The sequence below is a fragment of the Hyalella azteca genome, unplaced genomic scaffold, assembly GCF_000764305.2.
Source record: "Hyalella azteca isolate HAZT.00-mixed unplaced genomic scaffold, Hazt_2.0.2 contig12821, whole genome shotgun sequence".
Classification (NCBI taxonomy): Eukaryota; Metazoa; Arthropoda; class Malacostraca; order Amphipoda; family Hyalellidae; genus Hyalella; species Hyalella azteca.
The window spans coordinates 234,536-254,071 of NW_025942766.1; the positions used below are offsets into that span (position 1 = coordinate 234,536).

A 19,536-nucleotide genomic window follows, 5' to 3' on the forward strand; every position below is an offset into this window, starting at 1 on the left:
ATCAATTGATTTCAAACGAGCAAGAAGTAAATTTTTCATTACAACACTCCACGTGCGTTTTTCATTGATATTTAACTTTCAATGAAATAAGGTGTTAACTTCATGTCAATCGATAATTCGCAATAAATTCTAGATAATTGATTTTATTTCAGGCATTGTGAGTAGTGATTCACGAAGCCTGGATGGTGACACAGATTTAACAAAATCACCTTGCAATGAAAAGCATAGCGTGGGCAGCAAACTCTTCATGCAGCTTAATGATCACTTTGATCAGTAACGAAAAAAAAGAGTGAAGTGCGTTTCAGTTTGCCAGCAGCTCTGGGAACGATGGCAACGGCAGCACAAAGGCATCGCCTTCATGTACTGCCATCATTTGTAAACGTCGAGTGCCAGAGCGCGCACTGCTTATTCACTTCAATTCCGTGATAGAAAGATCCGATTTCATCATCAATAATTGAAAGCTAAATAAATGAGTTGACCTTGTTTGACATGAACCTCTTTTAAAACCCTGTCAACAAAAATCATCGATGTGACATCAGAAATAATAGTAAATCACAGCAGAGTTTATTGTGAAAGATTACCAACTGTAGTGTCAAGGGACATGTCGCTGACACATATACCGGACGCAGGAATTAAGGTGGGTATGTTTACCTATTTGTTTTGGGTATTGGTTGGTATGTTTACTGATTGTTTACCTATTGTATGTTTACCTATTTGTTTTGGGTATTGGTTGGTATGTTTACTGATTGTTTACCTATTGTATGTTTACCTATTTGTGAACTGCCATACGCGAGACTTCACAGTGATGAACAGCTCACTAAATCCTCAAGATTGTCGTTGTGTTGTATCTAATGAACCTCACATTAGATGTTGACGAAACGGTGCTCTATTTATGAAGTGAATTTGTTTAAACTCAACTTTACGCATTGGAAATAAATAGTTGGAGTTATTTCAAAGCAATTTTCTTGATTAGAATAGTTAAACGAGCAAAATAATTTTAATCGTCTTAATATAATCGCGGATGATCTGGTGAGACACTGTTTCTCTTATAAAACACCGATTTATTCATTTGAATTGATGAAGAACTACAAAATGGCACAAAATTTTATTCCGATTGCCAGATGCTGGATCCCACTGGAAGAATCCCAATAAAAATGTGTGGTAGATTTTAATTTAGACAGAATAATAATAGAATACTTAAGTGCTTCAATGATTTATTAAATGACCGATCTCGCAGGGTATTACGCTGTATGTAACGTCAGCACCAAAGTACTTATGCAAAATTCTACGGACATCAGAACCAAGATTTGATTGTGGCTTTGATGATGTTTGCTATGTAGCAGTTCCGCTCGCGCAAATATTGCTTGGTGCTCTTATTAGCTGATGAAAAGCAGGGAGTTGGTGCAATTAGATGTTATAAATCCAGATAATTTCTTTGCACACGAAAGCGTTATTTTTTCAAATTAACGTAAGCGATACAAGGAATCTTTGGGAAGCGAATAAATATATAGTTTCAAAATAGCCAAATATTTTTATACCTAGAAATATTACCTGTTTATATTGCATCAAAAATATAGTCTAAGAATAGAAGCTATTTAAACTATAAAAAAAATATTTTTGATAAATATCTCCAGGCGGCCTCATCACGTAAAGAATTATAATTTTTAAATTTAACCAAAGGAATATAGAGCAGGTTACCAATATATTCTTATACAATGGAGGACTGCCGTGTGTGAATATATGACTTTGTTAATGTTCATTAAAAAATTGGTCAAGAGTAAATTCAATCACATCGATGAATTTGTACAGTTTTTAAAGCAGCTTCCTAATTTACGATCGTCCTGATAATTGACCTTCCTCAAAACTTTTCAACAGCGTCGGTAAACGATTACCTGTAATTTGAATACTTTTAAATGAAACCAAATGTATTGTCTGTTTCTCTAGTAATGGAATGACTGCTAAATGAAAAGCAGTAATAAAAAGAAAAGGCTTGACAACAATGTAATTGACTGATTTCAGGGCCAAAATTAGAAAGCAAGATTTTCTAATGGAATGAATGAATTACTGACAGTGGGTTGAAAATTCAACCAGTGCCATAACCGCAGAAATGTTTAAATTAGGAATGAAAATAAAATCTTTTATAATATTGCACATGCAGCAGCCCCATGGAGTGCAAAAGCTCGTTTGTTTATGCACGGTCGGCAGAGGCCGTCAATAGTGAAAACCAGGCAATCATTTATAACATTCAAATGCACGTATCCACGTCGTGGACAGTGGGCATTGGAAAGTTAAATTTGAGTTAAATTTGATGGATTGATGGGACATTATAGATTTTTCTTGAGTTTCGGTGTTTATTACATAGAAAATTCGTTTCTATTTTCATATCCTATATTTTGTTGGAAGAAAACTGTGTAGACATTGTACAGTAATTCTGTACAATAACTATTATTGTTAATTACAAATTAAAATTAATAAAAATACTATTGTTATATCATGATCATTAATACTAACTATTAATGATTATGCGTGAATTAAAATGTGAATTATTGAAATATATAATTAGGAATTATCGAAATATAAAAAAAAACTAAATAGAATAATTACTACAAGAATATAAGCTTTATGCTTAGAAAGTTTTCCCACGTATACAAAATAATCACCAGTAGAAGAACACAATGCGATCACGCACGCCGTCCTATACAATTAGAGGTAATGTAAAAGTTTCGAGGTGTCACTTAGCAAATCTGTGAGCAAGCCTCGTTTTTCTGACGAGCTGTTGTGAAGTGTAACCAAGCAAAACAGTGCAAGCCTGGATCAATGCATTCTTAACCTTTACTAATCTGTAATTTTCGCAGCGGGCATCAATTATATAATGGAAAATATATTGATTTTGTCTGTTCCAACAGTTAATGAATAATCCATGAGCCCTTAGATGAGAATTATGAATGATTTATAGCGTCAAATGAGCATGCTAATGGCAGCTACTGAGTTCTTTCTAATTGTTTTATGAAGCGAGACGCTAGTTCAGGTCATCGTGAACGTTATAAATTCCATGAACATATTGAGCGCTGAGGAAGACTGCACGTGAGTTTTAAATTGTGACTGAAATTATTATGAAGAAGGAAACTACTTGAGTTCGTTTAAACCATCAAACCCACTTTGAAAATTATCTTTTCATTCCAATTTGTGTGCTGTTTTGTACGTCAGCCGCAAATTTGATCAAGTTCCTACATACACGAGTGTATTCTCAGTCAATATATAGAAGTAATGCTAAAAAAGTAGCTGAATCAAACGCCAAACAAGGAACAGCTTTCTTCATTCATGTATGCACAGTTTCACAAACTTGATTTTTGTCAAGAGCACAGAAGTGAGAAATTAGACCTGTTCTTACATAAACTGAATAAGCAATTAAAGTTTATAATGCTTATTGTTTGCTCATTGCATTCACTAAAGTGCAATGCCGAGATTTCATTGATTCAAATATGATGTTGAGTAGAATGTAGATTTATTTTATGACTTTGTACTCGTAATTACGCAAACGAAAAGATAATGACCAACTGGCCAATGCTCTCAATACACCGTGCATATTACCGGGCATTGAACCTAATCCAATGTGGAAGTTCATGTTCTATTTCTAGATTTTTGCTTCCCTATGGAAAAAAGATACGTTATTTGTTTAGTACTAGTGAATTGAGAATCACTGCATGTCACATCATATTATTTACTGGCAAATTCATTTACAATTTAAAATTTAATTTTTTACATTATGTTGTTTGTGCTGATAATTTCAAATTCGAATATTTCAAGCTAGACAAATAAGGAGTAAATATTCGAAGTTCAATACTGCTCAGACTTCGAGCCAGTTGCTTAACAACCTGGTACTCGATATCAGTCCCATTAGCGGCGATTTTTTGCACGTGCCCCAACACGCACACACTGATGTATTAATGATTTCTTTGTCTTTTGTACCATTGATGCGAAGTGGCTCATCAAAGGTGTGTCATGATTGACATTGAACGTTTTGTAATTTAGAAAAAAGTTTAGCTCAGTAAAACTGGGAGGCATTTTCCTCAACAAGAAATTCCAATAATGGCATGGTAGTGAATCCAGTTTTTGTGAGCATAAAAAAATTACGTGTCAGTTGGTCATTAATTTGCACTGCCAAACTTGAAGAACAGCACATGGAATTAAGATCAATTTTTAATACCTAGAAAGCAATTAAATTAATTTATTTTTCAGACGACTTGACGTTGCTGTGACCAAGACAGGGAGCAAGGAAGGTGCCAGACCAGCGGCTTCTCCGGCGTAGAGTTTGCTTCTCCTCTTCATTTGACAGGAAGTACGGGCTATCGAAAAAAAATATACCACGAGGAGTATGACAAGTCCTAAATTTGATAATAGAACAGTATTTCGACAGGATTTGTTAGCTGCGCGATTCTCATCCGAAGGCATTTCATGTTAATTTAATGACGTACTAGTGAGAGAAGTTGATCCTATACAGGAAAATAAAATAAAAAGGCTACGTATTAACGTATCCTTGGTGATAAAGCTCATAATACGACAGTAGTCTCATTAATGAACGTAATAAAGCAGTTTAAGACGCGCTGCAGAAACTCTTAATTAGAAATAAGGACCTTTAGGATATTCAGAAGGAAGCTCAAATCATAAAGGATAAACGATTAGTCATGATGGATATGACTAAATGATTGAACCACATCGTGAAGAAGAACTGTAAAAAGCTCTACAGCAAAAAAGGATATTTTTCATAACAAAAGCTTATACGACCACCTTATGAACTTTTAAAGAAACAAGGCTGATTTTTCCGTCTTTGAATAAACGAATTTGCGTTAACGCTTTACGACAGGCGACTGCTATTGTTGCTTAAACAACCAGCGACATGTTTATGCTCCGTAAGAAAAAGACAACTCAGCCGCCGGCCCCGACAGAGTGGGGAACAGAAGCGTCGCTGGCGTCGGCCGAGCCGGCGCCTGAGCAGGACCTTGCAGAGTACCTGCGAGCCAAGAAATCCCGTCAACCAGCGGACCCTGACTGGGATCAAGCCAGAGCGAAGGGTTTGGAGAAAAAACGTTTTCGGGGGGAGCGGATTCATGGTGCAGATGCTGTGGATCTGGATGAGAACGAGAACGACACTAATGGGGAAGATACTAGAGATAAGAAAGCAGGAGTGAGTGATGATAAAAATGATGATCCTCGGCGAGAAGGTGAGAAAGTAAATAGAAAAACTGAGGTGGATGAAGATGAGAAGCGGAGACAGAGAGATGCGAAAGAGAAAAGAGAACAAGAAGAAAAGCGGAGGAAGGAAGAAGTGATGAGAAACGATGAAGAAGCGAGTAGAAAAGCAGAGGAACAAAGGAGGAAACAAGAAAAAGAAAATGTAGAAAGAAAGCAGAAAGAAAATAAAGATGAAGAAATAAAGAAGAAAGAAAATGAAGATGAAGAAAGGAAGAAGAAAGAAAAATCTGATGCTGATCGAAGGGCGAAGGAGAGAGAAGATGAAAAACATAAGATAAAACAAAAAGAGGATGATGACAAAAAATTGAAAGATGAAGCCGAGAAACGAAAACGAGAAGACGAAAAGAGGCGAAAGGAAGAAGAAGAGAGGCTAAAGAAACAGGAAGATAAACCCACAAATGAAACAGAAGCTGAGAAGAAGCAGAGAGAAGCATTAGAGAGGCGGCGAATTTATTTGTTGGGCGTTGGCAATGCTACTAGAAGTGACGAAAGCAAGTCAAAGAAAAAGAGGGGGACGACAGCTGATAACAAGGAGGCAGATCAAGACACCAATAAATCCAGTCCAGTCTTTGACGATGGCCAAATAAACAGTAATCCATCAGATGAATGGCTGAGAATCAAGGAAGAGAGACGTCGGATTGAGCTAGAAAGGTTAGAAATTTTGCGTGTTGAAAAAGAAGTCCAGTTAAGGGAAGAAAAAATGAGGCGTGATAGAGAAGAATTCGAGAAACAAAAGCGGGAAATAGAAGAGAGGCTAAGAAAAAACGTACCTAATGAAAAAGACAAAAGAGACTATGAAGCCGAAGCTGAGATGGCACGTCAACGCAAGATGATGGAGTACGAAGAAATGGAAAAACGTCGACAAGCAGAAGAGAAGAAAAGGAGGGAAAAGCAGGCACAGGAGAAGCGCCTCAAAGAAGGCGAGCGTGCCACAGGCATCATGGTATCAGCAGGAGGTAGAGACCTCAAACGTGGCGACAAAGGCTCCATTTCTAGCGGTTCGGGTGTTGGGATCACCGGGACTACGCTTCCTAACGCCGGAGCCGGAGGAGTATTGCCGAGCAGTGCGAACGATGGCCAAGATGTCTCTGGTGAGGAGAGACGAAGCAGAGACAGAGATAGACTCAGTGTTGGGGACAGAGGAGCAAGAAGTGAGAGCGTACCAAACAATCAAAATTCTTCTAACGGACGCCCAACGAACAGAGGAAGCTCAGCGGACGGCGACAAAAGCATGAAATCAAAAGCCCGAATGTACGGAGTGAAAGCAATGCTCAAAGAGAAAGAAAAGGAAGTGCAGCGAGAGAAAGAACATCTCAAGAGAATGCAGAGGGATATACACGACAGGAAAGCTATTCAGAAGAAGGGGGAGGTTAAAAAAGACGAAAGATTCGACGAGTTTCTAACCTGGCTGACCAACGGCAAGACAGAAGATCTAGGCCAATCGAAAAATTATCTAATTGATTCCGATAGCGACTAATAAGTTGACTAATTTAAAATGATCTGAGTAACTTTCATTTGGTTAATGATTATAGAACCGTTAACCAATCGCATCGCTCCACATTACCCGACACGATAGAAGGCTTCTCGTTTTCGGATCTTGTTTTGTACCATAGTTAATTTTTGTGTGACTAACGGACGTGCTGCTCAACGTATGCTGAATTGATTTAATTTTTCCCATTATAGCGTGTTAGCTAGTAAATTTTTATTACTTATCATAGTCAACTCTTTTTATTATATAGGAATATGTATATGCCATTGCTGTGTATCGGAACTTTATCAAACACTAATAAATAAAAAATCTTGTGTAAATTGAATATATTCAACCCAGCGCAGATTGTCAGTTAATACATTTCTCTATCTGAATACTTGAACATATGGTAAGGCCAGAAAGGTACAAGTTCGTGAATGAGGTGCATTAACGATGAGCTCCGATGAAGACCCACTATAGGAAAATTGATTTTTTTAGATAGATCTTCAAGTATCAATCAATAGAAATGTAAGAGACCAGTCTTTGTCCAATCATCTAAACATTCAATAATTAAATACTGGAAGTATATAGGTACTTGCTGACACAAAGACATGTTCACCACGCCTTCTTTTGCATCTTTCTGAATCTATTGCAAGTTCTCCAAGCATTAAGAGGGCGACTGAACCCGTCGCTTGTGTAGACGCGATGAGCATCCAGACATGCGATGGAGCTGAAGGGAAGAGTCTTTACAGCGATCATTGTACTCGTAGCTCACATTCACTCATTGAATAGGAAGACACCGACTGACCTGCACGTTGGTTCGCACATTAAAACTTAAGAATTTGGGCTTAGAACTGGCCACGATGAGCTATCGTCTCACACGAGAGTGGGTTAACGTGTAGAAATTTAATTCTCTTAGAAATGAAAAGATCACATTCAAGGTAATATATTTATTGCTAAATATTTGGTTTTAGATACGTTTATGGGTTCATGCTTTGTTTGGTACGGGTGTACCGGCTAAGTTTAGTGTTAATTAATTACGTTATAAAACCCGGAATTGGAATTAAATATAAAATTAAATTTATGTCCCAGGCTGAACATCACCTCTGAACACAACTGTACTTAACTGCGTTCCACCTTAACTTATTTGATATTCATCGCATTGCAACCTCTCATGAGAGTAAGTACTAGAGAGTATGGATTGCTATTGTTCTAATTATTATGATTTAATTTATTTGAAATTAATTTGAATGTTTGTTATTGTTTATTGCATTTATATGTACGTAGTAACCAGGTATGACTTATTCGTATAGCCCTGGTTCAAATTCTAGACTGAAGAAAGATCTGAATGAAAAGCGTTATCTTTTTCCAACATCCATTAAATTAGATCTCTCAATTGACCGTACTCTTTAAGGGTTATTCATTTACCATTATAAAATGTTGTTTACCGTTATAAAATTTGTAATTATTTTGCAATATGTCCATATGGATTACTTCAGCCAGCGAGGTAGTTGTGGTAGTTGCAAGGAAGGTAATAAATAAGAATTTTTAGGGATTTAGACGATGCATCAAAATTATTTCTGTTTGAAAATCATACTCGAAAGATTATTTCATCAATAGTGAAAATAAATATTTTCAATTTTCGGAACATAAGATTTTTCAGAATTAGTTGAGAAAATATTAAAACGATTACATATTACTATAAAACGATTACATACATACATAGTTACAATATTACAATCATTGTAGGTTGTATCAAATTACTATCAATACTATACTATAAAATCACAAGATGTTGAGAAAAAGGAAGGAAAATTCGAATCACTTTAAAGACTCTTAAAGACATTTATTATTAACACCAGGAAGGAATATTATTAACGTTCATCATTTTCTGTCTATTTTCAATGTTCGATGCATCAAATTTCTTACGCAGCATTTGCGCGGCGCAATTAACCGTTATCACTGTGCAGCCGTCAAACATGCGAGTACATCCATATATATTTATTATATATGCTGGCCATCCATGTTGATATTTTTGTTTTTAAGCTCCCGTTCCGGTCAAAGTCCATTGAAAGGCATTCTAAAGTTCGTTTGAGATTTTCGTCGAGCGATGGATATGTTGCATCTTCGCTTAGAGGAGTGTTCAATTATTTATTCTTTATTCAGAATACAAAATATAAAGTCTTTGCATGATTAATTTCAGTATCCTTCATGAACCATTCGCTATCTTTAGAATAATTCAAATTAATTGCTATTTTGTAGTAGTGTGAATATATTAGTTTCCTTAATGATACACGCACTGCATGTATGAGTATCATACAGAAGTCCACGTTGAGTTGCTGGCCAGTTTCATAGTTGAGAAATAAAGAAAAATATTGATTAATGATTGAATTATACGATATATAATTCAATTATTCCACAAGATTGTGCATAAAAGGTATGCTGCAATAGCATAATTTTAGTCAATATTCTCGGTTATATCACTTCAAGTACAAATCAATCAAGCAAACGAACTTTAGTTCAAACTAGAAGAGAATTTACTTAATTGAAGCAAACCCGACGTGAATACAACGAAATGCAATCGAATTTTGAACTAGATTCGAGTGGTGTCTTCAGATAAAAGATCAATTTGAATATCCAATATTATTCGACCCTTAGTCTCGTTTTGAGAAAACAAATTGAAATCAAAAGAAATTTATTTGCCTTTGAATTGAAGTTGCATCACGAAATATCAGCGAATCTTAGAAACAAAAGAATGCTTCAGTGATGCATGCGTATTGTATCAAAAGAAAAAAATTTCCCATATGAATCCATTATAATACAAGACCTGATTACATCTTTTGAGCTTTCGACAGAACCGAAATGAACGGCTTTTTTTCTCAACAATAAATATAATATGTACATAATAAATAGCGTAGCAAAATAACGAATTCTCAACGATGTTAGTCAAACATAATAAATTTGGTAGCAAAACAACGAATTCTCAACGATGTTAGTCAAACATAAGGGAATTTTGAGAAAAAAAATTAACCAAAATCAGGTTAGGAGCTCAAAATATATTTAAGAACAACGGTACTATTGTTCTGTATGCAGAGGATCGAAAATCATTGGCGCTACTTAGCTATGAGGCTGTTGCTAAGCTCTTCTGTTTAGTCACAAAGAAGTCATGACAACTACAACATGAGCTGTCCACGCGCTCTACATTCACGGCATTTCGCAGCGACCTTTTGTGAACATCACGTCACTGATATCCTTCTCGCACTCTCTAATTTTCGACCTCGTAAGAATTTAATTAATATCTTGCGAACAATTTTTAGTACGTGAATTTCGTTAAGTTGGTTATTCAACTTGGAAATCATATTACAACTCCGTGCTTCTCAACGACTTCTTCCCTAAAGCACGTGAGTACTTGTAAACGTTGCGTAAAATAAATGTGTAATATTACCCACATTCATCATATATTATATCAACTAATGTAAAAAAAACAATTTGTAAGAATGAATTCTAGTTTTAAACTGAATCCAATGAGCATTAGACTTGTAACTAAACATTTGAAATTACAGCTATGACTGATGTTACAATCGAAGCATTTTACGTAAGAAGTAGTTTGGAAAAATTTATTGCTGAAAATATGCAATAAACGTTATAGTTTACTCAGGCCTAATGAAATTCTTGCCAATGTATAATCAAGAGTTTTGGTCGGCTGGCGACCGCACGAAGTTAAGCACTGAGATAAGTAACAAACAACCAGCAGATGCGCGAATTCAGTGGTACAACAATAGGAAAAATATAACTCAGTACTCACTGCAGTGAGTGACAGAGAGCGCATTTTCTCGTCGACGAAAACATGAAGTCACGGACGGACAGACAGACAGACAGACAGACGGACATGGCGAGCACAATAGTGCATTTTTTCATAAATAAGAAAATGCGCTAAAAACAGGGTAGAATACATAAAAAAAGAAAAAATCAAAATTAAACGGAGAACTCTCAACTGTACGTGCAGTGATAGGAATAACTGCTCATAATGACTCGACAATTTGACAGTTTTATTGAAACAGATGAACAAATCAAACAATTCGGCAAGATAACAGGAAAAATATAGGCAAATGCACTCAGCAAGTCGCTGTCGTAAAGCTCATCTTAGTCTGCAGTAAAAATTCCCGAAAAAGGCACTTCACTGCAGCTGTTTCACTTTAGAATCGCGTCGTAAAACCTCGTTAGTCCCGCCCATTCTCTCAATATTCGGGCTGTCCCGCGCCTCTTAGGGATAAATATTGCAACTACGAACAAGGAACTTTCGTACATTCTATTATACACTCTTATAAATATTGCAACTGCAGACAAGGAACTTTCGTACATTCGTTACATTATATTATACAGTAATAGCCGACTTTGTATATATTGATGTTTTATCGACCATTAGCATTCGCCACAGGCAAGACATCAAATTAATAACTGGTCGATTCAACTACTTGCATAAATGAAATAATATCGATGTAAAATGTTGACTTCGTAGATTGTATGCAATTGTTGTAAATTTGAAAGCTCATTATTATACCAAGTTAGTCTGTTTAAATGATATTGATACAGATTCAACTACTTGCATAAATGAAATAATATCGATGTAAAATGTTGACTTCGTAGATTGTATGCAATTGTTGCAAATTTGAAAGCTCATTATAAAGCCAAATTAGCCTGTTTAAATGATATTGATAATGTGTGAAGTGCTCACACAAAAATCGATTCTTTGTAATGAAAAACCAATAATCTATAGGTTTACAAAAAATTTGTTGTAACTATCATGGTAATATCTGACAACACAGCGATAAATGAAACGATATCATACATAAACCATAGGATATATATCAATTAATTTATATAAATACGATATCATCCAAATAAATTCGTGACCTTCGTATTTATTTGGGATGCCATAAAATACAGAACCCAAAGCTACGACCAGCACAGAACTTACGATCTTTCTAATAATTTCCGCTAGTCTAGTCACGGGCACATGGAGTTTCTCTGGTCAATATAGCCGCTGTTATTTAGTGCACTCGGCTGTAGCTTTGACGACCGGTAAATAAACACTGTACGCAGTACGAACGTCAGCACCGTGAGCTTGCACTGCATAGTATAGATATTTAAGCGTCCCGCAAAATGTATCATTATTTACAATTTATCTATCAGTTGATACGTATATACACGAGATTTAAGTTGAAGTTAAATGTGCTGAGGACACTTGACTTAATTGTACTATAGAAATTATTTACCTGCAGCGTGAAGTTCTTTATATCAAATTTCAAAATTCTAACTAAAATCAGCCTTTTCAAGCATTTGGAATCATTAGTGCAGTCATCTTTCATTCATTCATTTGAAAAAATTGGAATTAGTGATACAGATAAAGGCACCAGCAACATTTAATGAATGCTTAATTACTGAGAATGAATCCCTGAATGAGTGTGCCTCATTCTAACAATAACGTAGATTTAGAGAATTTGAACACTAAATCCTTGCACGTGTATCTTAAATCCACGAAGCTATGCCCATATTTATTCACAACTGCAGAGAAAATTCTAGTTGACGAAAAATTCAAACCGAACAAATTTAACAAAATTTAACAAAACACCAATTTAACAAAACCGATGTGAGCAAACATGGCACTGAGAGCAAACGCAATCGGAAATATATTGCCCTTTTGAAGTAGTGATTAGAAAAAAAAACACTATATAACTTTCGAGCCGAATGGGCCATGCAACTCAATCACGGGAAAATTGAGTCACCCACCAGCCTAACATTCATCGCACGAACTAATTGCTCAATCAGCTTATACGGCTTACGCAAGAATTTCCTAGAATCCACATAAAAATATGTCCATATTTATCATTCTAACTGTCAATGCACCATAGCACACGAAGCAGTCAGCCTCAGTAAATAAAATTCAGATAAATATTTACTCTAAAATTATAAACGGAGTTAAATAAAGTTCCTTGCAAGTATTGAGCTCGACAATATGGATGAGGGTGCTTCCATTAAAAAAATTAAAATTCGCATGCATTTCGATTCGAAAACATCTATTTCATTGTACTGAATGAGTTTTGAAACTATTTATAATTGTGAAATATAACGAATATAGAAAGAATGCATTTGTGGTTTTCTTGATAGTAATAAAAATAAATGCGTTTTTACAGGTACAGGATTGGTCATCGATAGTCCTCGTCCGAAGTTTCCTTATCTGAGAGGGCATCGTTTCATCGGCCAAGTGATGTAAGCGGAAGAGGGTCAGAATCTCCCGAAAGTTCACTCGTACTAAGCATCATCGTACCAGGCTCCATAAATAGCTTATTATTTCTCACTGATGGAGACATAAATTGGTGTCCGATACTTCAAGTTATGGGTGATATTTTCAGTGGGATGTTCTTCTGCAATCGAGCACCGATGGAACTTCCCGAGAAAAGAGAGCGCGTTTTTCAGAGAACAAAATCGCAAAGCGAGCAAGACCTGACCGAGTATCTGAAAGCTTACCGAAATAAAGAAACTGTCGATGAAGAGTGGAGAAAGGTACACGAAAAAAGGGGCGAAAAGAAACGCTTCCAAAAGTTGGTGAATAAACAAATGATTGTTTCGAAGATGCAACTGGTAGGCGACGGAGAAATCAAGAGACGCAGCTCAATTGGTTCCATTGCCGAAACAATTCCGCTTAAAGAAAATGCTGTGGAAAATATTCCAATCACGATGGAAGAGGAACGAAAACTTGAAGCTATTGCACGAGAAAATGAAGCCAAAAAAGAAAAGAGAGAGCAATACCTGAGGCAAATTAGAGGTCAGACTGGGGGTTCTGATCAGCCCCTTAGTGCACAGAGCAAGAGGAGGGTTAAAAAATGGAAGACTGTGGATAAAGCAGATGAACCTGCGAATGACTCTGAAGACGGTAAAGTTCATGAAGACTTAGAAGACACGCTAAGATCGCTAGAAAACGTTATGCTGATAAAAAACGCCATCAAAGAGGAGGAAGAAGATGAGGAAAGAAATGATCGTGAGAATGAGAGAAATTCTGCTCATGCAGATGTTGAACCCATAGAAATGCAAGAGAATGACACCTGACATGATCCCCATGAAAAAAAGCTTGATATGAAATTGAGCAATGATATTATGAACGTATATAACAAATCGGACGTGAAAATGAAACAAATGAAAACAGGGCAAGGTGAAAAGGAAAGTTTAGAACATGACTTCGTGAACGAGAAAATGAATGGCCATGATAAGAGAAAGTTTAGTAATAATTTGATTCCTCCTCCAGATAATTTGCCAATATTTGCCGGGATGAGAAGCCCCAACAAAAGAAATAATGCCAGCTCGCCTATATTTACTTCCCCTAGGAGGTTTTTTCTCCCAAGTCCTCGAGCCTCTAGGAAGATAAGCCCTTCAACATCCAGCTTGGACATACCAAGGAACAGAAACCAGTCATTCAGTAGAGAAGCGGCCTTTGTTAGAGGACAGTCCCTCAGCAAGGAACGGAGCTTTGGCAGCGAACCGTTCCTCCGTCGAGGAGTTAGTCAATCCATGGATAGAATTGGAGGATTTTTCACCCCTAACGTCTCCACGAGTCCCGAGCTGACGTCGCCGAGGAAAACTCCGCGGAAAACTTCTCTGACAGACAACAAAGTGGCGACAACTCCGCGAAGGAAGTCACTCACTCGGCCACAGGAACGGTTCACTCCGCGACATTCTCCTCGCCAATCCAAGCCAAGCCTTGAAAGTAGGACGGTTTCCTTTGTGGGCGCAGCTTCACCTTACAAGACGCTCGATGTATCGCCTCTTCGGTCACGCTCACGAAACGGGCAATCGAAAAACACAGACGGCGTCCAAAAATCGCCTGCTAAGCGAAATGAAAATGTGACCGGAAATTTCAAGTCCAACATCAAAGGTCGCAGCGGAAACACAGATAAAAACCAACGAGTCGTTCCTCAACAAAATTATGGTACTCTCAAAATTTAGAAATAAAGAGGAGGATGAAGAAAATTAATTGCACCAAGTTTTTTGATACGATCGATGAGTATTTCATCGATCACCAAAGATTTCTTACAATATTTGAGTGTTTTCTCTCTAAAAACGTGATTTACAATTAGACAAAGAAAGGGGCAGATATGAACTAAATAAATGAATAACTTTATGATTTAGAAAAACAATTGTGGAATTATAATTGGAGATATTCATTTCAGTTTCATTAATTGTGACTTTGAAATTTTCTGAGGATGAAGATGAACTTGTAGCTTGATTTTAAGTCTAATTTTTAATGTGTTCTTTTGACTTTTCGTCCTGAGGGTTTAAACGTCACTGACTGGCAGGTTATTGCTTTGTCATCCTGTTTACCAAACCACTAAAAAAATATTTACGAATTGTTCTCTGAAAGATTTAATTTAACGCCATAAAAAAGCATGAAAGTTTTTTATTCGCGTAGGAATCATGTAAACAAGTTAACTAGCTGATCAAGAAACTATGGAATCGGCAAGCCTCCGTATCACATATATAAACAAGGACACATACATATGTCAGTTCAGTTTGAGTCTCTGTCGATTTGCCTCAAAGGATAATTTTGTAATTTTCAAGGCGTTGAATGTGGATGTATAGGTTGAACTCAGGTTATATCGACATCATTTTCCAAATGAATGTAAAAATTTAACCATTCCAGTACGAATTCGTCTTAACCTAATATTTTGATATCATTCAAGAAAATACTTGTCCATTATGCGCAGATTTAATCATGTAAGTTCGTGTTGGGATTTGATTACGTTGCGTGCATATTATTTTTTAAGCGTTCCACGCGCAATAGGCATGACATCATATCAAATTTCGCTACATGTCATGATATTCATTCAAGTCTTCAGGTCGGACTAAAAAAAAACATTTGAAGGTCGGACTAAAAAAAACTTCGTCCCTTCCACTTCAATCTTAACGGAAAAATTATCTATAGATACATGTATCTAGTTAAAAAATAAATTATCCCTTACAGATTGGAAGTTATGAGTCGAAAAAATCGCTTGACGAAATTGTAATAAATGGATATAGATTTTAATTTCAACTTTACATTATCACAGAGTTTATAATCAAAAATATTACTATAGCGTAGTTTTTTAATTCACCCAAGTGAAACTTTTGTGTTCAGTTATTTTTGAAAATGAGAATTAGGCTTTCGGTCATGTAAAATAAAATAAAACAAAATGACGTCTAATTGTTCCATATGAGTGCGTCCTCTGATTACTTTATAAAGTAAATGGCAATTGGTGAGGAATCGTAAATGGCAGTTGGTGAGTAAATGGCAATCGGGTGAGGTTTTCATCGCTCGTGTCTGATTTATCACCTGCTGACGTCAGCAGATCGCACGAAGTTGTTAACTCGTATTGCGGATCAAAAATTCCCGGGCTTGAGTCACGGAAGGATTGTGTCCGCAAAAATCTTCCGACAAGTTGTCTCTGAATCAGCACCGGGATCACGCGTCGCCGCGCTTTGTTAGCCCGAGCACCAGCCCCGACCGAGATAAGCCAGCTGCAGTCCCATGAAGGAAAGGAAAAATTTATTTATTCAGCTAATGATGTATTTCCTCCGCCTCTGAAAAATATTTTCGATACAAAAATAATTGAATTAAAATTTTAACATGCAAGGCAGAAAGAATAAACAAGGTTCCATCTAATCAACTATGCCTGAAGCTTATTTTTATCGTTGAAACTGCTAGTACGATTGTTTCAAGTTATTGCGACCCGACAACAAAAATCAACTGATTTTGTTTTAAAGGTCCGCCCTTAGAATACGAATGGTCTTCGGGATCAAGAAAAAACTTTTTGCAACACTGACACGTCGGTATTTGGCAGAGATATTTTCCGTTGCCACTAGAGAAAAATACGGTGTATAATGACTGAGGCCGATGCCATCTGAGAATACCGTGAAACTTTCCATTTCTCAGAATAGTGGCTTTCCTAATGTTAAATTGAGTTACCGAACACTTCCAACAGTAATCGAGGCAAAGAGACCCAATTTATCGGCAATTTTTGATGACAGAATTTGACAGCAGCAGTTAAGTCGGCATGATAGAACGTATCTCATATCTTTTGTTCTCGAAAAATTTGAGACTGCAAAATAACAGAATGATAGGCCGACTGGCAGTTTTGCGTACCAGATGTATTGTATGATACGTAATGAAATTTAGTAAGTACCATACAGATGGAAATGCTGTAAATGGACTCAATAGTAGGATAAGTGAGAAATAACTTGACATTAAAAATACTGCAGTTATTGAACAGAATAACGAGTCACATAAGAAGAAACACGAAATCCTACATTTAATCGGACTAAAACAAATGTTAGCCATTTAACACTAAATTCATATATTAACCAAAATGAAACTTGTGGATTTCAGCGTTTTCCCCATTTGACACCAAATAAATGTCCGAAAGAAGGGAGTGATGTCCTGAGAACATCCGTCAACATTTCTAAGTTAATGGAGCAGGCACCCACCGGAAGCCAGATGCAAACTCTTCAAATTGACCATTAGTAAAGTTTGAACTTGTCTGGTTAAGTGCGTAATTACATTTCCCTTTGAGCGACTGCTATTCCCAATAAAACCAAATGCTCTTTTCGCAGAACTGATGGGAGAATGAGGGTGAAATGTCAATCCCCGTTTCCCATTCCTGAAGACCTACAAGACTAAGGAACAGAATTTATCTTGTCAAATCATATGCAATGTAATTATTCACGAGCAACAACATAAATATCAAAATTAAATCAGTATTCAATCGTATAGTATATGAATTCATTCTGGGTCATCAGTAAAGCAGCATCAATAAAGCAGCAGTACGCAACTCATTGATTACCCCCCATTAGTTCAGGGTCTGCTGGAAATAAAGTTGCTCCTGAAAATAAGAAACTGCTAACTGACGTATTTGCAACCCTGACTGGCAGTTTTGGTTCTTTTCTCCTGCGTTGACTGAAAAGCAAAGCGGTGTTCCTCTGAGTTTTTCCATAAGATTAGATCGGTATGGTGTTTGATGCCAAAATTAGCCAATCCCTTTCAAGATATTCTAAGCAATTTATACAGAAGCGTTACGCGTGTTGAGGCTAATTCAGACGAGTCTAATTGCGAAATGTCATCAACCGTGTTCGGAGAAAGTTGCCTCATGCTCGAAGCAATATACTTCAAACATGTTTATTGTATGGCGAATCTATGCATGCGTGTTTATGAGAACAGTTTTAGCCAAGTCGATTACAGTCGAGTTTCAAGCACGGTGACATCAAGAGTGTACTGAGCAGAACGACTACACACATGCTAAGACGACTGCGACAAGAGCGCTTTGCTTTGTCCGTGTGCCCAGTTCGAGGTTTACTGTGTCCCGTTGGACGGAATTTCATTTGGCCAAATTGAGACATCAAGTCAGGAAACCTGAGACATGTCCTGACCTTCGGAGTTTCTCACTTTATGTCGAACTCGATAGGAAGAACGAGATAGAAGTAACATTGCCTTTAGTAGTGAGCTCGATGATCATCTGAAAAAGCGTGAAATACGCTGCGAATCGCAACATTATGTTAAATTGTATCGTAAAGTAAATCCAGATACATCATGATAAAAATTAGATACACTTTTACCGAACGAACGTTTTACACAGAAGTTTTAAATGAAACGTGTAAACGAACGTAAGGGTTTTCACACTGCTGTAAAATTTCACTTTGACTTCCACTTTGAAGTTAATCTAGATGAAAATTATGTAATCATTGCGCTATTTGTCGGATTGTAACGTCCTCAGTGCCCTGAAATCCATTTATGGTCGCACTCACTTTAAGAGCGTAGCAACGATATTCGTAAAAATATTCCACTCGAATATTATTATTTTCCAGGTTATCGGATGCCGCATGATTTACAGACGTCGTTAACGGATACAGAAAAATATTCCAGTCCCATTTAAGCTTGCGCTTAATGAAATTCATTTACGAGCCAGCTTAACTTAATTAGCCTTGTATTTTGCGCTCCTTCCACGCTCTCACAATTACACAAGAATTTGCGCTCGTATTTTTCAGGCATTCCGAGGTCGTTCTTGGCGGGACCAATTAAGGGTCGCCTACACCAGGCTTAAAAGTGATTAGTTTTATCTGCCTGTATTCTTGTGCTGTGTTTTCTCACAAATATCTTGGTTTATCATTAGAAACTCATTCGCAAATAAATTCTAAATAAAAAGAATCGATCACAGTGCCTATACAATCATTACAATTATTGTAATGTACAACTCTTTCTGTCGTCATTAAGGTATGCTAATTGTGCGTTCCAAGCAATTTTGGTGAACATTTTCATTTGATAAGCTGAAAGAAGTCCTTTTGAAAACAGTTGTTCCAGTTGCTTCACGACAACACTTTTTAATGTTATAAAATGATATGTTTTTATCATTAGTTTCAAACATTCGTTCTCCGAAAAAAGTCAAGTATATGAGGAACAGAAGTTCTTTGCGAAAAGTAGGAACAGTTCGGGAGTTCCTACTTCGGGAGAAATTCGGAAGAAGTTCGAGTTCTCTTCACTCGAAACTATTATGTTCATGAGAATATTAGGAGATCTATAGAACCCTGCTAGCCCTGTGCTTTTGCGACAATCATTCGCTAATGTTTGGTCTCGTACTGTTCTTGCCTCCACACACACACACACCAGGCATGGGACATATAATTGCTCTGCAAGAAATAGCTGCCGGCAGTGGTTGTTCGTTCAGGCGTGAAGGAACAATCTGATGCATACATACATTGCAATAGGAAAGAATACGATATAAAACTTTAAGGTA

General features: G+C 36.8%; 2 protein-coding genes across 2 annotated transcripts; both read left to right on the plus strand.

The window, feature by feature from the left end:
• Positions 1 to 396: 396 nt before the first annotated feature.
• On the plus strand, positions 397 to 8,907 carry LOC108667189 (trichohyalin). The gene is made up of 3 exons (XM_047883412.1): positions 397 to 637; positions 4,240 to 5,395; positions 5,432 to 8,907. The coding sequence occupies exons 2-3, from the start codon at positions 4,898 to 4,900 to the stop codon at positions 6,728 to 6,730; spliced, it is 1,797 nt and encodes a 598-aa protein (XP_047739368.1). The 5' UTR covers positions 397 to 637; positions 4,240 to 4,897; the 3' UTR covers positions 6,731 to 8,907.
• Positions 8,908 to 9,946: 1,039 nt separating this feature from the next.
• Positions 9,947 to 15,937, plus strand: LOC108667188. The gene is made up of 2 exons (XM_018154181.2): positions 9,947 to 10,122; positions 12,916 to 15,937. The coding sequence occupies exon 2, from the start codon at positions 13,118 to 13,120 to the stop codon at positions 13,826 to 13,828; it is 711 nt and encodes a 236-aa protein (XP_018009670.1). The 5' UTR covers positions 9,947 to 10,122; positions 12,916 to 13,117; the 3' UTR covers positions 13,829 to 15,937.
• Positions 15,938 to 19,536: the final 3,599 nt, after the last annotated feature.

Excerpts from the sequence above, each read along its gene's own strand:
- LOC108667189 (XM_047883412.1), top strand. The coding sequence starts at position 4,898 with ATGTTTATGCTCCGTAAGAAAAAGACAACTCAGCCGCCGGCCCCGACA. Across the intron at positions 5,396-5,431 it reads GGAAACAAGAAAAAGAAAAT|ATAAAGAAGAAAGAAAATGA; the intron begins GTAGAAAGAAAG and ends AAAGATGAAGAA.
- LOC108667188 (XM_018154181.2), top strand. The coding sequence starts at position 13,118 with ATGGGTGATATTTTCAGTGGGATGTTCTTCTGCAATCGAGCACCGATG.